Raw genomic sequence first — 17,797 nt, forward strand, 5'->3', positions numbered from 1 at the left:
CCTAAAACCTATCAGTTAGCTATCTGACACCGCAATTGTATATATAAAATAAAGAGGAGGGAGAGATCATTTTGGACTTATTTGGTTCGATTGTGGGGCGGGAGAGCAAATTCAGCTGAAATTTTATTTTTTCGGACCTCACCGAAATTACCGAAATTTTGTTCCGAAATTTGAAACCAGATCCGGCGCCGCTTGCCTTTGCGCGGCCGAGCAGTTTGATGCCCCTCACGTCCCGTGCACGGGAAAAAAAATTCATTTATAATGGAAGATGATCTCGTGGGCGTTGATCTATGCAACGAGATGCTCGACGCATACTGCCGGGCGTATAATCATCACAAGGTAAATACCCTGTTTTCCAATGATATCGAGTACTCTTGTGCTGATCCATATTGACGTTGTGCATGATCTGGATGTACAACAAGTAACTGAGCGCTCTCCGTGCAAGCCTGAGATCCTGGTGGAGAAACTTGACGATATTCAACAGTTGGCCGTCCCGAAGCAGAAACTTGCTGAGCTTCGGAGCTTGCTGAGCTTCGGAGGCGTTGGCTGACGTCCAGCACTTTTCTTTTGACGTGTCATCCTAGAAAAAAAATACTGAGACATAGGGGTGCAGATTAGGAACAATCAGATGCATCTCCAATTCTCTTTAGTTCAAATATTTGTACTAATTAAAATAGAATCATATTTTAAAGAAGTAATACAAATATTTAAATTAAAGAGGATTGGAAGTGCATCTAAAATCACCAATTTACACCCCTCCTAATGCATTCGCCAACATAAAAAAATTACAAACCGGTGAAAAGGGCACCCACAGGAATTTGAGAATTTCTTCCGCCATTTAGTTGGATTTTCTTCTGAACCAAGGGCCTCCACGGTCCACAGAAAAAACATCCGCCATTTCCCCAAATCACCCCTGACCCCCTGCAAAAACAGTGAATTCCCACTTCGGGCTCCTCTTCCTCCGTCCTCCCCAGCCATAGTTTCTCCACCCCACCCCAAGTCCCAACCCACCCCGTCTCGGCCGGGCCCCGCGAGTCCGCCGTGGAAGGGCCCCCGGCGATGGGCTCCGGCGATGAGGACACTGGCGGCGGCGGTGGGGCGGTGCGGGGCGCGGTGCTGAAGGCGCTCGTGGTCGTCGGCGGCGTCCTGCTGCTCCGCCGCCTGCGCCGCTCCACCACCCGGTGGGACCACGCGCGCGCCGTCGCCGACGCGCTCTCTGGCGAGAAGGTGAGCCCCCCCCCCCCGCGCGCGCCTCTCCCTGAAGAAGTGTTGGGTTCCCGGGGGACTCCGATGAGGCCGCATGGAGAATTCGCTCAGGAAAAAAAAATCCGTCCTTTTTATCCCCAATTTTGAACGGAGGGGAATGGAATGTTTGGGTCCTTATGCGTTTCTTGGTTCATTCTGGCACTTAACTGGTTCGCTTGTTTGTTGGTTCGGTGTGCAGTTCTCGAGGGAGCAGGCGAGGAAGGATCCTGACAACTACTTCAACTTGAGGTCAGACATATCACATATGTGCTACACAGGCACTGCATTCTTTCTTCCCCCACTAGTGTTTCCACTGTCCATTTGATCGGGGTTCTTGTCTGGGGTCTGGTACTATGGTGGTATCTATTTTAACTAATCGTAGCCTTGTTCTGCGAGGGAGGTATATGCACAAGCGCAATTACCGGTTCTTCCCTGTAAAGGCCATGTTGATCATTGTAATTCACATTGTTGATAAGCCTAATTGTTGTTGTCCAAGGGTTACTGGAGGTTTGTGGTATTTAGCTTTGGTGATGATGGATGATGGATTTTGACAAGTTGCTGGATATCACTAAGATGATTTGAAAACGCTATACTTGACTAACACAGTTGGTCTAAACACTGCAAACTTTTGATTTGATTTTTTAGTTTCTTTGGGTACATAAATGTGCACTGGATAATCTAGTTTGTATCAGTTTAACGATGTACCATTGATGGATAATGGACCTGATGAATCATTGATGGTTAATGGACCTGATGAATCATTGATGGTTAATGGACCTGCTGTTTTGTACTCTTGTTGGATGGCTATTAGGATATACACGTGAAGATATGTCCCTCTTGTACTAGCACCTTGAGCAAGTTGTTTATTAAACTATATGTTCTTAAAGGATCCGTATTTATTAAAAAGAGAGAAATGAAAGATAAACTCTTTTTTGTCTGAATTCATGGATTAGTGACTGAATGGTTACACTGACCTGTTATTGTTTTCTCCTAACTTTATCCTTGTAAATCTTTGCTCTTCCTGATCTGCTGTTGTTACTCATTATCACTGATAATCATTATGGGATTAGTTAATATTTTGCTTGGATGTGACTAACTTGGTAGTAGAAGTGACTCTGCACTTATGACACAGAAAAACTGTGGTTTATCTGCACTTATGATGCAAAAACTTTTTTATTACACAACCATAATCATGTGGATTTTCAGTTGTTTGAAATGCTTTCAACCCTTTTTTGGGTATGGGATAAGTTTGTTTTTAAGCATCCTGTGTAAACGATCAGTCTTCTTTTATTTTCAGAATGCTCACATGCCCTGCAACTGAGATGGTGGATGGTTCTAGAGTGCTTTATTTTGAGCAAGTATGATCCTTATCTCTATACATTCTTTCTCATTACAGTGCCCATTTAGGTTATATGAATTCCATGCTTTCCTTTCCAGGCATTTTGGAGAACTCCAGAAAAGCCTTTTAGACAAGTAAGTAACTTCAAAACTGCACTGATCACTTATATATTTCTCCTTGCCCTTACCAATTCAAATGTTAGGTATCATTTCCTATAATTCCTTAATTGTTCCTTCACAAACTTAATAATCTTATGCTAATCGATATAGTTTAAACAAGATGATATTATATTATCTGACATTGCACAAGCATAAGAGTATTATGTGATCAACTGATCAAGAGCTTTGTTTTACCCATACACTATTTTGATGAAAATTTAGTACACCTATATAACTGTTTATTGCTTTTTTTAAATCCTTTCTTCCAGATAAACCTAACTAGATTTAAACTTGCTTAGCCATTTTGCATGCTATATTCTTGCAATTGTTTATTGCTTTTGTCTGGTAACTGTGGATGATCTGATGATGCCATTAGTTTGGAGTATTGAGAATATGGTTTCCATTACTCTCCAAGGTGTGCTTCAAATGCCCGTAGATAGGATAGTATTCAGATTAAATTTGGAATCTGTGCTACTCTGTGTCCTTTCTAGATTTACAATGTCTTATGTGCTTACCATATGTACAAATAATGATAAGTGCTGCTCCCTCCAGAGATTGTACATGGTAAAGCCCTGTCCAAAAGAGATGAAATGTGATGTTGAGGTGAGCACAGAATTGACATACCTGTTTTAAATTATTGGGTGTATAAAATATATAACATACTTCCTCTGAGATCCTGCAATGTCGTGAAACTGATGTACTGAACAATGCATCCATAATGATAATTCTCATAGTTTACTAGCAGTATTAAGTTTTCCCTCCTCTGCCTTGACTTGGTCAAAAATGGAGTAAATGGGACCTCCTATATTCAGCTACAAAGAGAGTTATCGTACATGATGTCACTTGAGGTCATTCCCACGGTTAAATTTCCCATGATCAAAACACAAGTGGTAAGGTAAACTTGATCGCCCAAAAAGCTTGGTTTCATGTAACCTGTCCATAGCGGGAAGCATAAAATGGTCTAATTAAAGTCACACATTTTCTACAGTGCTAGTTTATATTTTCATCTAACACTAAATTTCTTTCTTGTTGTCGTTTAATAACCGTTAAGTGATTAAGTGAATCTATTGATATTTAGCACCATTACTTTTTTTGCAAGTATAACACCAATACTTTTTTTAGCGAGGATAGCACCATTACTGTTATTATATGGTGTTAACATGCTCTAAAATTTTGGTTGAAGCAATTCCACTTTGATTCATACATGTCCCTGCTTCTAAAAATGCTGATTGAAGGATAATATTTTAAATCTATTCTGCAGGCAAAGCTGACTAAATAACATCTTAAATTGTATTCAATGGACAGTTGAGTTCCTACGCAATTAGGGATGCTGAAGAGTACAAGAATTTTTGTGACCGTCCAAAGGATCAGAGACCACAGCCAGAAGAAGTAATTGCAGTAAGTCATGCCTGCCTGAACACAATCTTACATTTCAGAATGTATGGACTGTTGCTGTCTAAAACTCTTGATGGACAGCTGCAATTTAAATGAAGGAAATATTATACAACAATTAGACAAGTGCAATGTACTTACCGATCATTCTAGCACAATCTTGTTTTCAGAATGTATGGACTGTTGTTGTCTTAAACTTTTTATGGACAGCTGCAATTGAAAGGAAGGAAATATTATACAAAAAAATAGACAAGTCCAATATACTTGCCTATCATTATAAGTCCCCCTGTGTGTATTAATGTGGGTACAGTGAGTTTGGGACCAGATGGAACTGCCAATGAGTGAACAAATAAACCCACAGAAAATAGATATGCACTTGTATTATCAAGGGGTGGAGTCTGGGGTCCCATCTGTTACCGGACTAAAGATCATATAGGGTAGTTCTATGGGTTTTCACTAGAGTGATATTTACAAGTCAGGATTTCACCATTTCTTATTTTTACAATTTGTTCTCAGCCTTGGGTATTTTGGATATGGAATTGAATGCTGCCGTATTGTGCTGCTGCTGACCTAAACTCAGGCCATTATGTGCTTCACTTAGTGTACTACTAGGATCAGGACCTAGTTCCACAAGGAAAAAGCATTGACACCCTTTTTTTTGATGTGGTATAACCACTTAATTGTATAATATATTTTGAAGCTATCTGCTTAACTGTAAACCATAACATAGTAGGTTGTGCATGTATATCTGTAGTCACATCCACTATGTAACTCCATATGGAATCATGAATGGATCATTATAGGTTCGCATAGTATATCCATATCTAAAACTGTATATAATTTGTGATGCTGATTTTTGTTCACACAAAGTGCTGTTAATGTTATTAAGCCTAAATATAAGCTTACATACTGCCTAACATTTAAGTTTGCATCTGGTATTCAGGATATTGCAGAGCATCTGACCCCCATACACTTGTCACGATGTGGACGTGGAAAACGCTGCTTATACGAAGGATCCACCCCACCTGAAGGTTTTCCCAACAATTGGGTGAGCTACTTGCTCTCCTCTCAGTCAGCATATTCAGTTCTGTTTCTGACAGAATAATTTGTAATTTAATACATCAAACCCCACCAGTGGTAATCCTTTTTTGTAATGTTTTGCTTGCTCCCATCTCAACGCCGGTATTTTAGCAGAGTGGTGCATCATATTGTACATCGGATCTGTCCATCCACAAGAATGGTGAAGTACATATCTGGGACAAAGGTTTTAACGATGAAGGAAACCAGGTGATTTTTTTTAGTGTTCCAGTTGGCTTGCCAAGTTTGAGTAGACGAGAATCTTTTTCTGACAATGTACTCACTCTCAGGTTTGGGGAACCAAAGCTGGCCCTTACGAGTTCAAGCCCGCTCCCAAATCCAAATATGATGACATGTTCTCGCCATTGAATTTCTCCGCTCCTTTGTCACTAGAGAAGAAATTGGATAAAGCATATGTAATTGATGAGCAGTAGAGCCTGAACCCTAAATTTGTTTTGTAGGAAAGCAATAAGTGAATAGCATGTATGTATATACTGAGTTCTAATGCATTCTTTTTTGACCAACCAACCTGTGCGTATGCTTGCCCATTCAGTATGGTGAGGGATGTCCTAGTTCAAGCCAATTTAAATCAGTGCATAAGATGACCAAGTTGCATTGTATCAGAAGGCATATCTTGCAATGCCCCAAAAGGATGTTCTAATCCTAATCGCATTACGTTAATGCTCAGATGGTATATTCTGACACTACTATTATCATGTAGTATGATGTAGTAGGTGGAATTCTTTAGAACCCTAGCATGGTGGTTGGCAAAACCTCGCCTTGAAAGCGTCTTATGATGGACAGTAACTCAGTTATTACGAGACAATGGCAATTTATCAGTGGTTAATTCTTTCTTGGAGACCATGCAATTTGGTTCTTTGAAGTCTGTCTTGTTGTCATGCTGCATTCTTGTCTGCAATATCCAACGGGACTTGCACTCACATGTGCTTGGCACCAAAGCTGTTCGTGTCTCTATATTCTTTTTGTGTGCTTGTTACATGTCCCAAATTTAACAACTTGAATCAAATCAAAGGATCAAACTATGAACATACCATCTGGTTTGAGGCCCATACCGTTGGCACCTGCGGTATTCTGCTTTACAACTCGTCATGGTTATGTTAACCTGCGCTGTACTCTAGCAGCTAAATTGCCTGTTAATCTGGATCGGAGTGGCCAGTTGACGCTTGGACCTACTAACCCTCGGCGCCATGGCCATCAGCTTGTTCGGATGGGTGAAGGCGGCTGGGTTGGTGACCGTTGTGACACATAACACTATTACTACAGTGTACGAATCAGCCACCAGCGCTGGCTTCAAACCAGCCGAACCGGACGCATGGCGAGGACCTACTGGCTGGATATTTGGATTTTCTTGGGCTACGCATTGCAGAGATTATTATAGGAGCCAAGATCAGGTCATGTGCCTCTCGCTAGGAAGTGGTTGGTCATCACTTCATTTTCTTTTTCTTAAATGGACTGGTCCAAAAGCATAATGCGCGCAGGGCAGCTTAGACAAATGCCACTTGGGGCCGGAGCTGTCCAGTTCACTGGTAGATGATGGAGGACGCAATGGGATGCTACATCCAGCTGAAGCCGACATGAGGTCTCTTCTACCATTTTTAGTTATAAATAAAAGAATCCTTAATTAGTTTCACAACTCCAATAATTAAAGCTGTTTCTAATAATTACTTGTCCAATATATGAACAAATTGGAAAAAATAGCAAAAGTGTTAAGTATAACAAAAGGAAAAAAATATCAATTTTAGACAACCTAGGCCCTGTTCCGGATACAGATACAGATTACGGCCCTGTTTGAATCCTATGTGCTAAACTTAAGCAGCTAAAGTTTAGCCCTTAGGGGTCCAAACGGGAGGTCCGAATTCCGAACAGTAGCTGTAGATTACGAAAATCTGAATTATAGATAATAAATAGATAGGTTGCTTATATCGCTATAATCTCAAAATAAGCTATGTGTAGGGAGATTATGGGATTATAAGAATTTGGACGGCTGGATCCTATAATCCAAACAATGATCTGGACTGTTTGGGACTTTGGGCTATAGATTTTACTACCTGGTTTTTGTAATCTCCAGCTATCTAAACACCTCCGCAAACGTACCCAGTCTTAATGTGCAGATCCGTGAAGTGATTCAGTGAGATGAATTAAAAGGCTTGGAGCTAAAAAAACTAGCTTCTTCTGATTCTGCGAAGTAATTTTTTATCCTAATTTTAAGAGTTCATGCTAGAAAATCAAAAAGAATCACTTCTATCGTCAGCACCTACATACAATCAGAATCGGATGAAGCTCTGGTCCATAGTCGCATGAGAGACCACGTACATGCCCTACTATAAAAATGGCTTCGCGTATTGTTATTTTTTTTCTCTGAAGAGGAAAACAGAAATAGCCCCTAGCTTGTAGTCACGGAAATGCCCATGGTTCGCCGCAGTTCATCGAGAAAGCGAAATGGTTTGCTGCATGGGTGACTAGGGCTGAAAACGGTCGGAAACGATCGGAAGAAGGCTCCACCACTTTCACTTATATATATATTTTTACCGAAAACGATAATGATATGGCATTGTTGGAAACAAGAACGGCGTTGGTATTTCGGTAATATCGGAAGCGATCGAAAAATACGCCGGTTACGATCGAAAATTATGAAAACGATATTTCAAAACGAAAAACACGTCAAACAGTAGAGCGTAAAAATAGCCATATAACTTGACATGTCTCAAACAGTAATAATAGCATTATAGCAACGAAGAACTTAAGTACGTGACAGCAATATAATATGACCCAAGTCCACAACCAAGCTCAAATGTCAATTAACATAATCAGTGGATGGATGGGCCACTGGGGGTGGATGGGCCGCTGGGGTGGCTGGGCCCTTGGGGTGGGTTGAAATCCGGTAATTACCGACGGTATTTTACCGGATAAATTCGGTATTCTTTGGAAACAATCGGAAGAGTGCTCCGCCGTTTTCATTTTCGTTTCCGTTTTTTCTACCATTTCCGTTTCCATTTTTTCGGTTACCGTTACCGTTTAGACGTTAAAACGGAAAAAAATCCCGGAAATCGGAGATTACCATTACCGTTTTCAGCCCTACGGGTGACCACACAGGTCCATCCGCACCACATCCGCTGGAGGGAAGCCAAAGCTCCGGCCGCAGAGGATCCGTGGCAAGCTGGCGCGATCCGTCCCCACCCCGTGCACGCCACATTTGCCCACCACGTGTGGCGCGAGCCCGTACGCGACAAGCGGAGCGCGGGGGAGGACGTGTGGGCCCCTGGCCGCTGGCCCCACCGCTCCTCCAAGATTCCCATCTCGGCTCGTCCTCTCCCTTCCCCGCCCGCCCCTGGGTAAAACCCCCTGCCATTGCTAGCCCTCCTCCTCCCAACCTCGGGGCCAACCTCGGAATCTCCCCCTCCCCCGGGGCAGGGGCACCCTATATAGACCCCGCCGCCCGGCCCCCGATCCGCACCTACCTCCTTCACCCGTGCCCCCCCACCCTGGCCGGCCCTGCTTCGACGGGCGGCTTCGCAGATCGAAGGTGAGAGAGATCTCTGCTCCTGCCCCTCTACCGATCCGAACCGCTCCCCGCTCCTCGCGGCCGGAGACCGGGTCGTCGCGGCATTTCCCGGTGAGCGGCTTGTTTGGGCATCTGGGGTGGGTTTTTTTTTTCTTTTCCTGCTGGGATTGGGGGTGCGGCGGCACTGCTGGAGCGGCGGCCGCCGCGTCGGCGTCCAGTGAGGACCGCGTCCTGAGTTTTCCGCATCTAGGCGCCGCTATGTGGCTGGCGGCCAGCTTTCGACTCGAGCAGCCTGTGCAGGCTCTGCTCCGATCTAGACCTGGTCGTCCGAGCTCGCATCCTGCAGTGCTGCTTAGCATGTAGTAGTGCCAACCAGTAGCCTTTTTTTAATGGCGTCGATACAAACGCAGCTCTCCCGTCTTCCATTTCCTGCCCCCTGTGGTTGCGCTGTGATTTTAACCCACGGAAATGCCGATTCTCAGGAACCAGGAGGGAATGATGGATCTCGCGGACAGCCGGCAGCGGCTCATCGCCGGCGCGGCGCTGCTGCTGGCCACCGTCGCCTTCGTCAAGCTCCTGCTGGGCTCTCGCGCCCGCGGCAAGCGCCTCCCGCCCACCATCCCGGGGGCGCCGGTCGTCGGCGGGCTCATCAAGTTCATGCGCGGGCCCATCCCCATGATCCGGGAGCAGTACGCCTGCCTCGGCAGCGTCTTCACCGTCCCCATCCTCAGCCGCAGGATCACCTTCCTCATCGGGCCCGAGGTGTCGGCGCACTTCTTCAAGGGCAACGAGGCCGAGATGAGCCAGCAGGAGGTGTACAAGTTCAACGTGCCCACGTTTGGGCCAGGGGTCGTCTTCGACGTCGACTACTCAGTCAGGCAGGAGCAGTTCCGGTTCTTCACCGAGGCCCTGCGGGCCAACAAGCTCCGCAGCTATGTCGACCAGATGGTTGCTGAGGCTGAGGTGAGAATTTGCTTCGGCTTTCTTCATTTCTTTTTAGATTCTGAACTCTTTGCATGGTTAATGTGGTGATTCCATGATTGTGAGGTGAGTTGCTTGCTCTGCATAGGTTTAGATTTCTGGATCTGTAATTGTTGACATTTCACAACAAATTTAGTACTTCGGTCAGTTTTTGCAATGATAGCTGCGCAGGAGTTTTACCTACTTTGTGAGCACGTCTACTTAAAAATGTGATGATATGTTTCTGGAGCATTATTATGTCACCTGAATCTTGCAGTGGCAGTTGTTCGGTGAGTAGCCTTTAACATCTAGGATATATTTGCACTTTTCTACCAATATATAGACACGGTGTTCTAGTTTTGGTCCAAATTCGCTGAGTCCTGAGTCCGGCATATTGTTCTGCAATGGACTATCTAGTCCCTTCTGAAAGTTACGATATGCTTTTTTCTTTGAGGAAAGGAAGTTACACTATAAAGGCTATGTTGTTGTTGAAAGGAAGTTACACTATGACTAATGTGTGACTTCTGGAATGGCTACCTCACGTGAACCTCAACCTTTCTTGGTTGATGTTTCCAGACCTTAAGTTTTAGGCTTTTGGGATGCCTTGCATGCTCTGCTTTTTTTCGAGTGGGACTTTTGTGTCCCTTCTTTGATGCTTTTTATGCCACTTTGTTACTTCTTTAAATCTTTGCTAGTTTTGTCAATTAAAGTTACTTTTCTGTGTCCTAATCTGTTCTGTGTTCGTGGTTTTTCTGCCTTTTCTCAAATTGTGCTCAGCCAATTAACGACAACAGTACGATTCCTTCAATAGCTGATCTCTGCCATATATATTTATTTGTTAATTCCCAAACATGTCTGAACTGAAGCATAGACACAAATTTCTGTTTCTTGTGAAGGGGAGGTGCGGATGATGTCATATTACATACCATGCTGATTAAAAAATAATGTATTTGTAATCATAAACAGGGAATTTGCTAGGTATGTGAATTATGAAGAGCTGCAGTTATATTCCTTGTCAATTGAGAAGATATATTGCCCTATCCTCTGTATCTAGATGAATGTGAAAGGCAATTTAAAAAATCATGGCTTCATATTGCAACCTACTTTCTGTGACACTGTCCTGACAAACTGCATTTAAGTATTAATTTTAGGTTTTTGAGCTTCGTGCAGAATTTTCAATGAAGGACTCAATATAAACTTGTTTTAAAAAAGGAATTGATGCGACTGCAAACACTAGAAATGGCAAGATAAACTGCTTTAGTCCTTTTTGTCAATACATTCTGCATGAGGGCACATAGCACAAGAACATGTGCATTGAGCACCTCATCTACTGTTCAAGTTCAGTTTCATGATACTAACTGTTGTTGACCTCATACATCTCGTTATCTTTATTCATAATAACAAGTGTGCTATTAGCAGAGTGTCTCTTACCAATGACCAATGTCGAACCAGCGGAAGTCTTCTCATAATTCTCTTCTTTTAGCATTAATATGTAACAATGAAGTCAATGATTTAATAAATATGTGGGTCATTTCTGTGTAAGCTTCTGCACATTTGGGTTAATAATAACAATAAGTGCTCTTCTGCAAGTTAATAGTAACATGAGGATTTAATTAGCATGCCAAGATAAAAATGACAAACCCTTCATCCAGACGTTTTAATTTTATGAATTCCTTGTTTTTGTTTGGCAAAATACTCCCTCCTTTTGCATGTAAGTTTGATGATTAATCTCATTTCCAAATTCGACCTTACCTGCAGGAGTACTTCTCAAAGTGGGGAGAAAGTGGTACCGTGGATTTGAAGTATGAGTTGGAGCACCTCATCATACTGACAGCTAGTCGATGCTTGCTGGGAAGGGAGGTGCGAGAGAAGCTCTTTGACGATGTATCTGCTCTCTTCCATGACCTTGACAATGGGATGCAGCCCATTAGTGTCATCTTCCCCTATCTCCCAATCCCTGCACATAAGCGCCGGGACAGGGCACGGGCTCGTCTGGCAGAAATCTTTGCCACCATCATTAATTCCCGCAAGGCCTCTGGACAGTCGGAAGAAGACATGCTGCAGTGCTTTATTGATTCCAAGTACAAGAACGGACGCTCCACCACTGAAGGTGAGGTGACCGGGTTACTTATTGCGGCACTCTTTGCCGGACAACACACCAGTTCTATCACCTCAACCTGGACTGGAGCCTACCTCCTTCGGTTCAAGCAGTACTTTGCAGAGGCTGTGGAGGAGCAGAAGGAGGTCATGAAGCGGCATGGGAACAAGATTGATCACGACATCTTGGCAGAGATGGATGTCCTCTACCGGTGCATCAAGGAGGCTCTCCGTCTCCACCCACCGCTAATCATGTTGCTCCGCCAGTCGCACACTGACTTCACTGTGACAACCAAGGAAGGCAAAGAGTATGACATCCCCAAGGGCCACATCGTCGCAACATCCCCATCCTTTGCCAACAGGCTCCCCCACATCTACAAAAACCCAGACTCATACGACCCTGACCGGTTCGGTCCTGGCAGGGAGGAGGACAAGGCTGCAGGCGCCTTCTCCTACATCTCCTTTGGTGGTGGTAGGCATGGTTGCCTCGGCGAGCCCTTTGCCTATCTGCAGATCAAGGCGATCTGGACACACCTGCTGAGAAACTTTGAGTTCGAGCTGGTCTCACCATTCCCGGAGAATGACTGGAACGCGATGGTTGTCGGCATCAAGGGCGAGGTGATGGTTAAGTACAAGAGGAGGAAGCTCGTCGTCAACAACTAAGACCATGGTTCTCTTAGGAAGTCTGCTTCTTGTCAGTTGACATTGTCGCTTGCCTGTCGGCATTTGTTCGGTGTATTTTCTTCTGTTGTGCACGCCAGCCTTTTTAGTAGTGTTTCCATTGTTTAGGACTCTGTATTTGCTTCCCTGTGGTTAAGTTGGATCCGCAACTTTAGCCTGTGAGCCGCCCGAGCAAAATCTTGAACTTCGGCATCTGAGCATGCGGCTTCCATGCTGAATTTCCACAGATAATCATTCTGGTAGATGGATCCAAGCATAAAACTGTGCAAATAATCCCGTGTAATGAATAAATATGTGATCCTGTCGTTCAGGCACTCTGGCCTACTCTGTATCTGCCCTGTTGCATATGTTGGATTCTTAACTGAGCTGTTCCTGTGCAGGATTTCCGGCCTTGAAAAATCTAGGGATACGCTGGGGTGTTGTTGCATTCTCAGCTGCTCTTTGGATGCTTTCTTCTATGTTTTTTTTTGTTGCTCATCAGCTAACCTGCTGGCCACTCGTGTCTGCTGGAGATATGTGATCTGGTGAATGGTGTCGCGTGGGCTAGATCGATGGCAACGGCACAACTGGAAATCTTACAAACGGGTAACCTACTGCGCAGACAAGAATTGAAAACAACCCACGCGAACCATGTGCCTTGTATATAATACTCCAGGAATTAACCTGGCAATTCATTAGGCAGGCATTTATTTCTTTTTTTTATTTCATTATTAGGCAGGCATTTATTTCGTTTGCTACACTGTCAATTTATTATGCAATCAGTTCACTTGTCCTTGCACATCCTTTGTATGAAGTTAGATATAGATTGATTGATTGATACATGTTCTCTTCTTTATGAAAACCAAGCCACGTGAATCGCGTGTGCTCTATATACTAGGAATTAACCTTGGCAATCCATTAGGACAGACTTTTGTTTTGTTTGGCATATCGTCATGCGACCGACCGGTTCGGTTTGCCTTATGCGCCATTTGATTCTTCGTCTAACAAGAATGCAATCAGTTCAGTGAGAGACAGTTTGATTCCTACATGTGTACTGATTGGAAGAACTTGAGTTTCTGAACAGCCTGTGTTGCTAAGCTCATCGTGTTTAATCCTTCTGCTCGATGCCTCAAACATAAAACTGAACAGGGTAGCCCTGTGTGATGAATAAACAAGCGTGAATCAACGAAACTGTCGTTCGAGCACTCTGAAACTGCTATTCCTCTTGAACGGACCCCGGGGCTTACTAGAATTGACTTGACTGTCTTCAGAAATGCGTCCCTTCTCCCATTGCTGTTTAGTGTTTACATTGCAAATACCTTTCAGGCAGCGTTGGAAAGCATCTAAGCACAGCTTAGCTGAAGTTCAGGCAGTGTGAATTCTGGAAGGTGTCGAGAATCGGCTTCAATTAGTAAACCTGAACTTCAGCTAAGCTGTGCTGAGTTCTCAATTCTCATCAGGCTGTTTAATTAGTAACCAGAGATAATATTATTATCTTCAACGATTTCTTGGTTCACCTTCAGTATTTCATCCAGTTTAATTTCTTCCACGTTCTGTTCGCCAGGAACTCTTGTGCCATGGTCTGAATCTGTAACTGGATTGGAGCAGACCATTGCTTGTTCCATTTGCCGTCTGACATTCCTGCACGCCGGCGAGGCCGTTTTATCTTCAACGATTTCTTGGTTCACCTTCAGTATTTCATCCAGTTTAATTTCTTCCACGTTCTGTTCGCCAGGAACTCTTGTGCCATGGTCTGAATCTGTAACTGGATTGGAGCAGACCATTGCTTGTTCCATTTGCCGTCTGACATTCCTGCACGCCGGCGAGGCCGTTTCCGCGACATGCTGACAGCTCCAACGTCACAAGAGATTGTACTCTAATGTCAGAAGAATCACTGGGAACAGGTTAAGAATACTACACTGAAATAGCAGCAAACTGAGGGCATTTGGTCTAGTGGTATGATTCTCGCTTAGGGTGCGAGAGGTCCCGAGTTCAATTCTCGGAATGCCCCAGTCATTGATATTTTTTTTCTTTTTGGGTTCACCCTTCACCGGACCTGCTTTCGACTCCCTTTCTTTTTGGCAGTCTATAATGTTGGAAATCTGTACGTTTTTTTAGATCTTTGCTGCAACATTTCAGGAAACATTAAAACTATGAACGGGCTCCTGGTGGATTTTCTTTCGAAAGCTGATGATGATTCCATTGTAACTCAGCACGAAAAGCAATCAAAACTAGAATTTTCATATATTGATCGTGTATTAGCCAGGACTCAATTGCTGCCTTTTCTCCATGCAGAATCATCTTCTTTATTTCGATTATAGTAGTGTTAGAAGAGAGTAAATAAATGATTTTGTTTCTGCAGCTTTAGCGCCAGGCACATTCGAACAGTGTTTCATGATTTTTTTTTGTTTCTGCAACTTTCATATATTTTTTTTCTTCAGCAGGAGTAGTCAGTTCTACCACCTGATAGGACAACTCGATGCAGGCTAAACAATATCTGGCACAAGCCTTCAAGTAAATGATTGTCCATTACAACTAAGGGATCAAGATGCTGGATCTTTCCATATTCTAAAAAAAATTAAGGGATCTAAACACTAGATCCTTCATACCCGCACTGGCTGCATGGCCCCAATGCCTTCAAATTGGTAGAGGGTCGCATAGTTCCCTCGATGCATGTCCTCACAGCCTCAACAGCTTTCCGGGCCTCCCTGAGCCCTCCCTCAGACATAGGCGCGCACTTGATTCTCTTTGTTGTCCTCCTGCCACAACCACTGGCAGTGTCAAGTGTCATACACTCGAGCACTAATGAATTCTGAACAATGTATCTTGTGAACTTAATCAGGCCCTTTGTAGAGGTAAATCCGGTGACCCTCACATTCTTCAGATTGTGATGCCAACATTCCGGCAGCTGCCTCAAATGCAACTGAGCTCCCCCATCAAGGTCTCTAAAGACTGAATCATGTACCAGCATCTCGTCAGTTTGTATCTGCATAGGATCAAGATCAATGCCGCTGTTAAACATTGACCAAATAATATTAAAAAGAACCCAGAGTATCTTTATTGGGTGGAATCACTAATACTTCAACAAAGATTACCACAAACAGGGAAACATTTGCAAAATTTATCCTGTCAAAGTTGCATCTAATCACTTGGTACATTGAGTGAAAGTCAAACTTAAACTGAAGCAACTTGGTAAATTGCTTGCTACAGTACAACTGCTAGTTCGTGTTAAATGAGGCAGAACCAATGTTACACAACCGATCAGTAGTTAACATGAGCACCAGGTTGTTACACCCGTTGCCGCCGGCGAGGTACCACGACGTGAGCATGAACAGAGAGAGACGATAGGTGGCAGCGGAACGAGGACAGATCCTCCTCCGATTTACTTCTGAATTGAGTTCATGAGTTCAACTTGCTTACAAGACTGGGTCTTATACCCGATAGCTAGGACACGGCACGCAGGCCGGCGCTTACTTAAAACAAAAACATACTTTGCGAAAACGTAAACTACTAGTTGTGCCTTCATCTTGATGATGCGTCACGGCCCAGTCGTGACATCTCCCCCCCCCCCCACCCCCGAGAGTTGAGATGACGCTTGACCCCAAGCGATAGCTTCTAGAAATTACTTCTGTACAACATAGAAGTCCTCCCAAGTAGCAGACGCAAGAGAGAATCCCGACCACTGAAGCAACACTTGAGGGATAGCAGTATTACCGCGTTTAACCAGGCGACGTTCAAGTATCTTGACCGGAACTGTGGAATGAGCACTCAAATCGACCAGCTTCTGAATGTCTGAATAATGAGGGGTATGATCAGGAAGAAACGACTTCAACTGGGAGACATGGAACACGTTATGAACACGACTGTCAGCTGGAAGATCCAAGCGATAAGCCGCGCCACCAATACGCTCGAGGATAGTATAAGGGCCAAAGAACTTGAATGACAGCTTGGGAAATGGGCGATTCACCACTGACGACTGAGCGTAGGGCTGCAGCTGGAGAAGAACTTGCTCACCCACCTGAAACACCCTGTCAGTGCGAAGCTTGTTGGCCTGTTGTTTCATGCGGTTCTGTGCTTGAGCCAACTGTGTCTTAAGCATCTGTGTATGTTGTTCACGCTGAACCAATAACTCTTCTACAGAGGAATCAGACGAACTAGGAGAGTTCGATGGAGGAGAAACAATCCCAAGATTGGGCTCATAACCATACAAGGCTCGGAAAGGAGAACAACCCAATGCAGAGTGGAGAGACGAATTGTACCAAAGCTCTGCTAGAGGAAGCCATCATTTCCAGTGGGTTGGAGACTGATAGATAGCACATTTCAAATACATCTCCAGACATTGGTTCACCCGTTCGGTTTGGCCGTCGGTCTGTGGGTGGTATGCAATGCTGTGAAGTAGTTTGGTGCCCAACTGAGTGAATAAGGACTGCCAAATGGTGCTGAGAAAAATACGATCTCTATCTGACACCATGGATTTGGGAACGCCATGCAGCTTGACCACCGAGTCCAGAAGCAACTTAGCTACTTGCTGTGCAGTAAAAGGATGTTTGAGAGCTAAGAAATGTGCATATTTAGTAAACCGATCGACAACCACCAGAATAGTATTAGAGCCCTCTGAAGATGGTAAACCCTCCACAAAGTCAAGACTGATATCTTGCCAGGCACCATGAGGAATAGGAAGAGAATGAAGTAATCCAGCAGGATGAGAATGCTCATGCTTGGCCTGCTGACAGATAGAGCATTGCTTGACAAAATCTTCCACATCTTGCTTCATGCCTTTCCAATGGAAATGATGTTTCACCTTGTGATAAGTAGGAAGGATTCCAGAATGGCCCCCAATTGGTGTGGAGTGGAATGCAGCAATTAACTTAGTTCTGAGAGCTGAATTTTGACCCACCCACACATGGTTTTTGTGTTTAATCAGTCCTTGATCCAAGTAATAGCCTTGTGTATTTGGAGAAGTAATGGCTAAGGACTGAAGAAGGTGTTGGGTTGTGGGATTAGAATGATAAGAATTAAGAACTTCCTGAATCCAAGGAGTAGCTTCAGAAACAGCTTGTATAGCCATTAAGTGACCAACTCGAGATAATGCATCAGCAGCTAAATTTTCCTTGCCTTTCTTACATACCACCTTGAAATGCAAACTCATCAGCCGAGTCATAGCTTTTCTCTATAAATCTGATTGGAGATTCTGTTCTGTCAAAAAGGACAAGCTCTTGTAATCTGTTTGAATAATGAACTCCTGTCTTTGCATGTAAGATCTCCATTTTTCTATTGCCATGATCAATGCCAGGAACTCTTTTTCATAGATTGAAAGTTGCTGATGTTGAGGCCCCAGTGCTTTAC

General features: G+C 43.9%; 2 protein-coding genes and 1 non-coding gene across 6 annotated transcripts; all 3 read left to right on the forward strand.

The window, feature by feature from the left end:
* Positions 1–938: 938 nt before the first annotated feature.
* Positions 939–5,763, forward strand: LOC120644516 (chromophore lyase CRL, chloroplastic-like). 3 transcript variants are annotated; one of them, XM_039921149.1, is made up of 9 exons: positions 939–1,227; positions 1,445–1,494; positions 2,543–2,603; positions 2,683–2,718; positions 3,295–3,306; positions 4,048–4,140; positions 5,078–5,182; positions 5,326–5,421; positions 5,502–5,763. In XM_039921149.1, the coding sequence occupies exons 1-9, from the start codon at positions 1,060–1,062 to the stop codon at positions 5,643–5,645; spliced, it is 765 nt and encodes a 254-aa protein (XP_039777083.1). In that variant the 5' UTR covers positions 939–1,059; the 3' UTR covers positions 5,646–5,763. The 3 variants fall into 3 exon arrangements, with proteins under 3 accessions (XP_039777083.1, XP_039777081.1, XP_039777082.1); XM_039921147.1 differs by having other exon boundaries at positions 944–1,227; positions 3,295–3,345; XM_039921148.1 differs by having other exon boundaries at positions 946–1,227; positions 3,295–3,345; positions 5,329–5,421.
* A 2,705-nt stretch (positions 5,764–8,468) lies between these two features.
* LOC120644517 (obtusifoliol 14-alpha demethylase) lies at positions 8,469–12,799 on the forward strand. 2 transcript variants are annotated; one of them, XM_039921150.1, is made up of 3 exons: positions 8,469–8,755; positions 9,217–9,697; positions 11,453–12,799. In XM_039921150.1, the coding sequence occupies exons 2-3, from the start codon at positions 9,230–9,232 to the stop codon at positions 12,452–12,454; spliced, it is 1,470 nt and encodes a 489-aa protein (XP_039777084.1). In that variant the 5' UTR covers positions 8,469–8,755; positions 9,217–9,229; the 3' UTR covers positions 12,455–12,799. The 2 variants fall into 2 exon arrangements, with proteins under 2 accessions (XP_039777084.1, XP_039777085.1); XM_039921151.1 differs by having other exon boundaries at positions 8,563–8,845.
* Positions 12,800–14,390: 1,591 nt separating this feature from the next.
* TRNAP-AGG lies at positions 14,391–14,462 on the forward strand. The gene has a single exon. It is a non-coding gene; the product is annotated as a tRNA-Pro (tRNA).
* Positions 14,463–17,797: the final 3,335 nt, after the last annotated feature.

The sequence above is a fragment of the Panicum virgatum genome, chromosome 8K, assembly GCF_016808335.1.
Source record: "Panicum virgatum strain AP13 chromosome 8K, P.virgatum_v5, whole genome shotgun sequence".
Classification (NCBI taxonomy): Eukaryota; Viridiplantae; Streptophyta; class Magnoliopsida; order Poales; family Poaceae; genus Panicum; species Panicum virgatum.

Excerpts from the sequence above, each read along its gene's own strand:
- LOC120644517 (XM_039921150.1), top strand. The coding sequence starts at position 9,230 with ATGATGGATCTCGCGGACAGCCGGCAGCGGCTCATCGCCGGCGCGGCG. Across the intron at positions 9,698-11,452 it reads AGATGGTTGCTGAGGCTGAG|GAGTACTTCTCAAAGTGGGG; the intron begins GTGAGAATTTGC and ends CCTTACCTGCAG.
- LOC120644516 (XM_039921147.1), top strand. The coding sequence starts at position 1,060 with ATGGGCTCCGGCGATGAGGACACTGGCGGCGGCGGTGGGGCGGTGCGG. Across the intron at positions 5,183-5,325 it reads AAGGTTTTCCCAACAATTGG|CAGAGTGGTGCATCATATTG; the intron begins GTGAGCTACTTG and ends CCGGTATTTTAG. Across the intron at positions 5,422-5,501 it reads TTAACGATGAAGGAAACCAG|GTTTGGGGAACCAAAGCTGG; the intron begins GTGATTTTTTTT and ends ACTCACTCTCAG.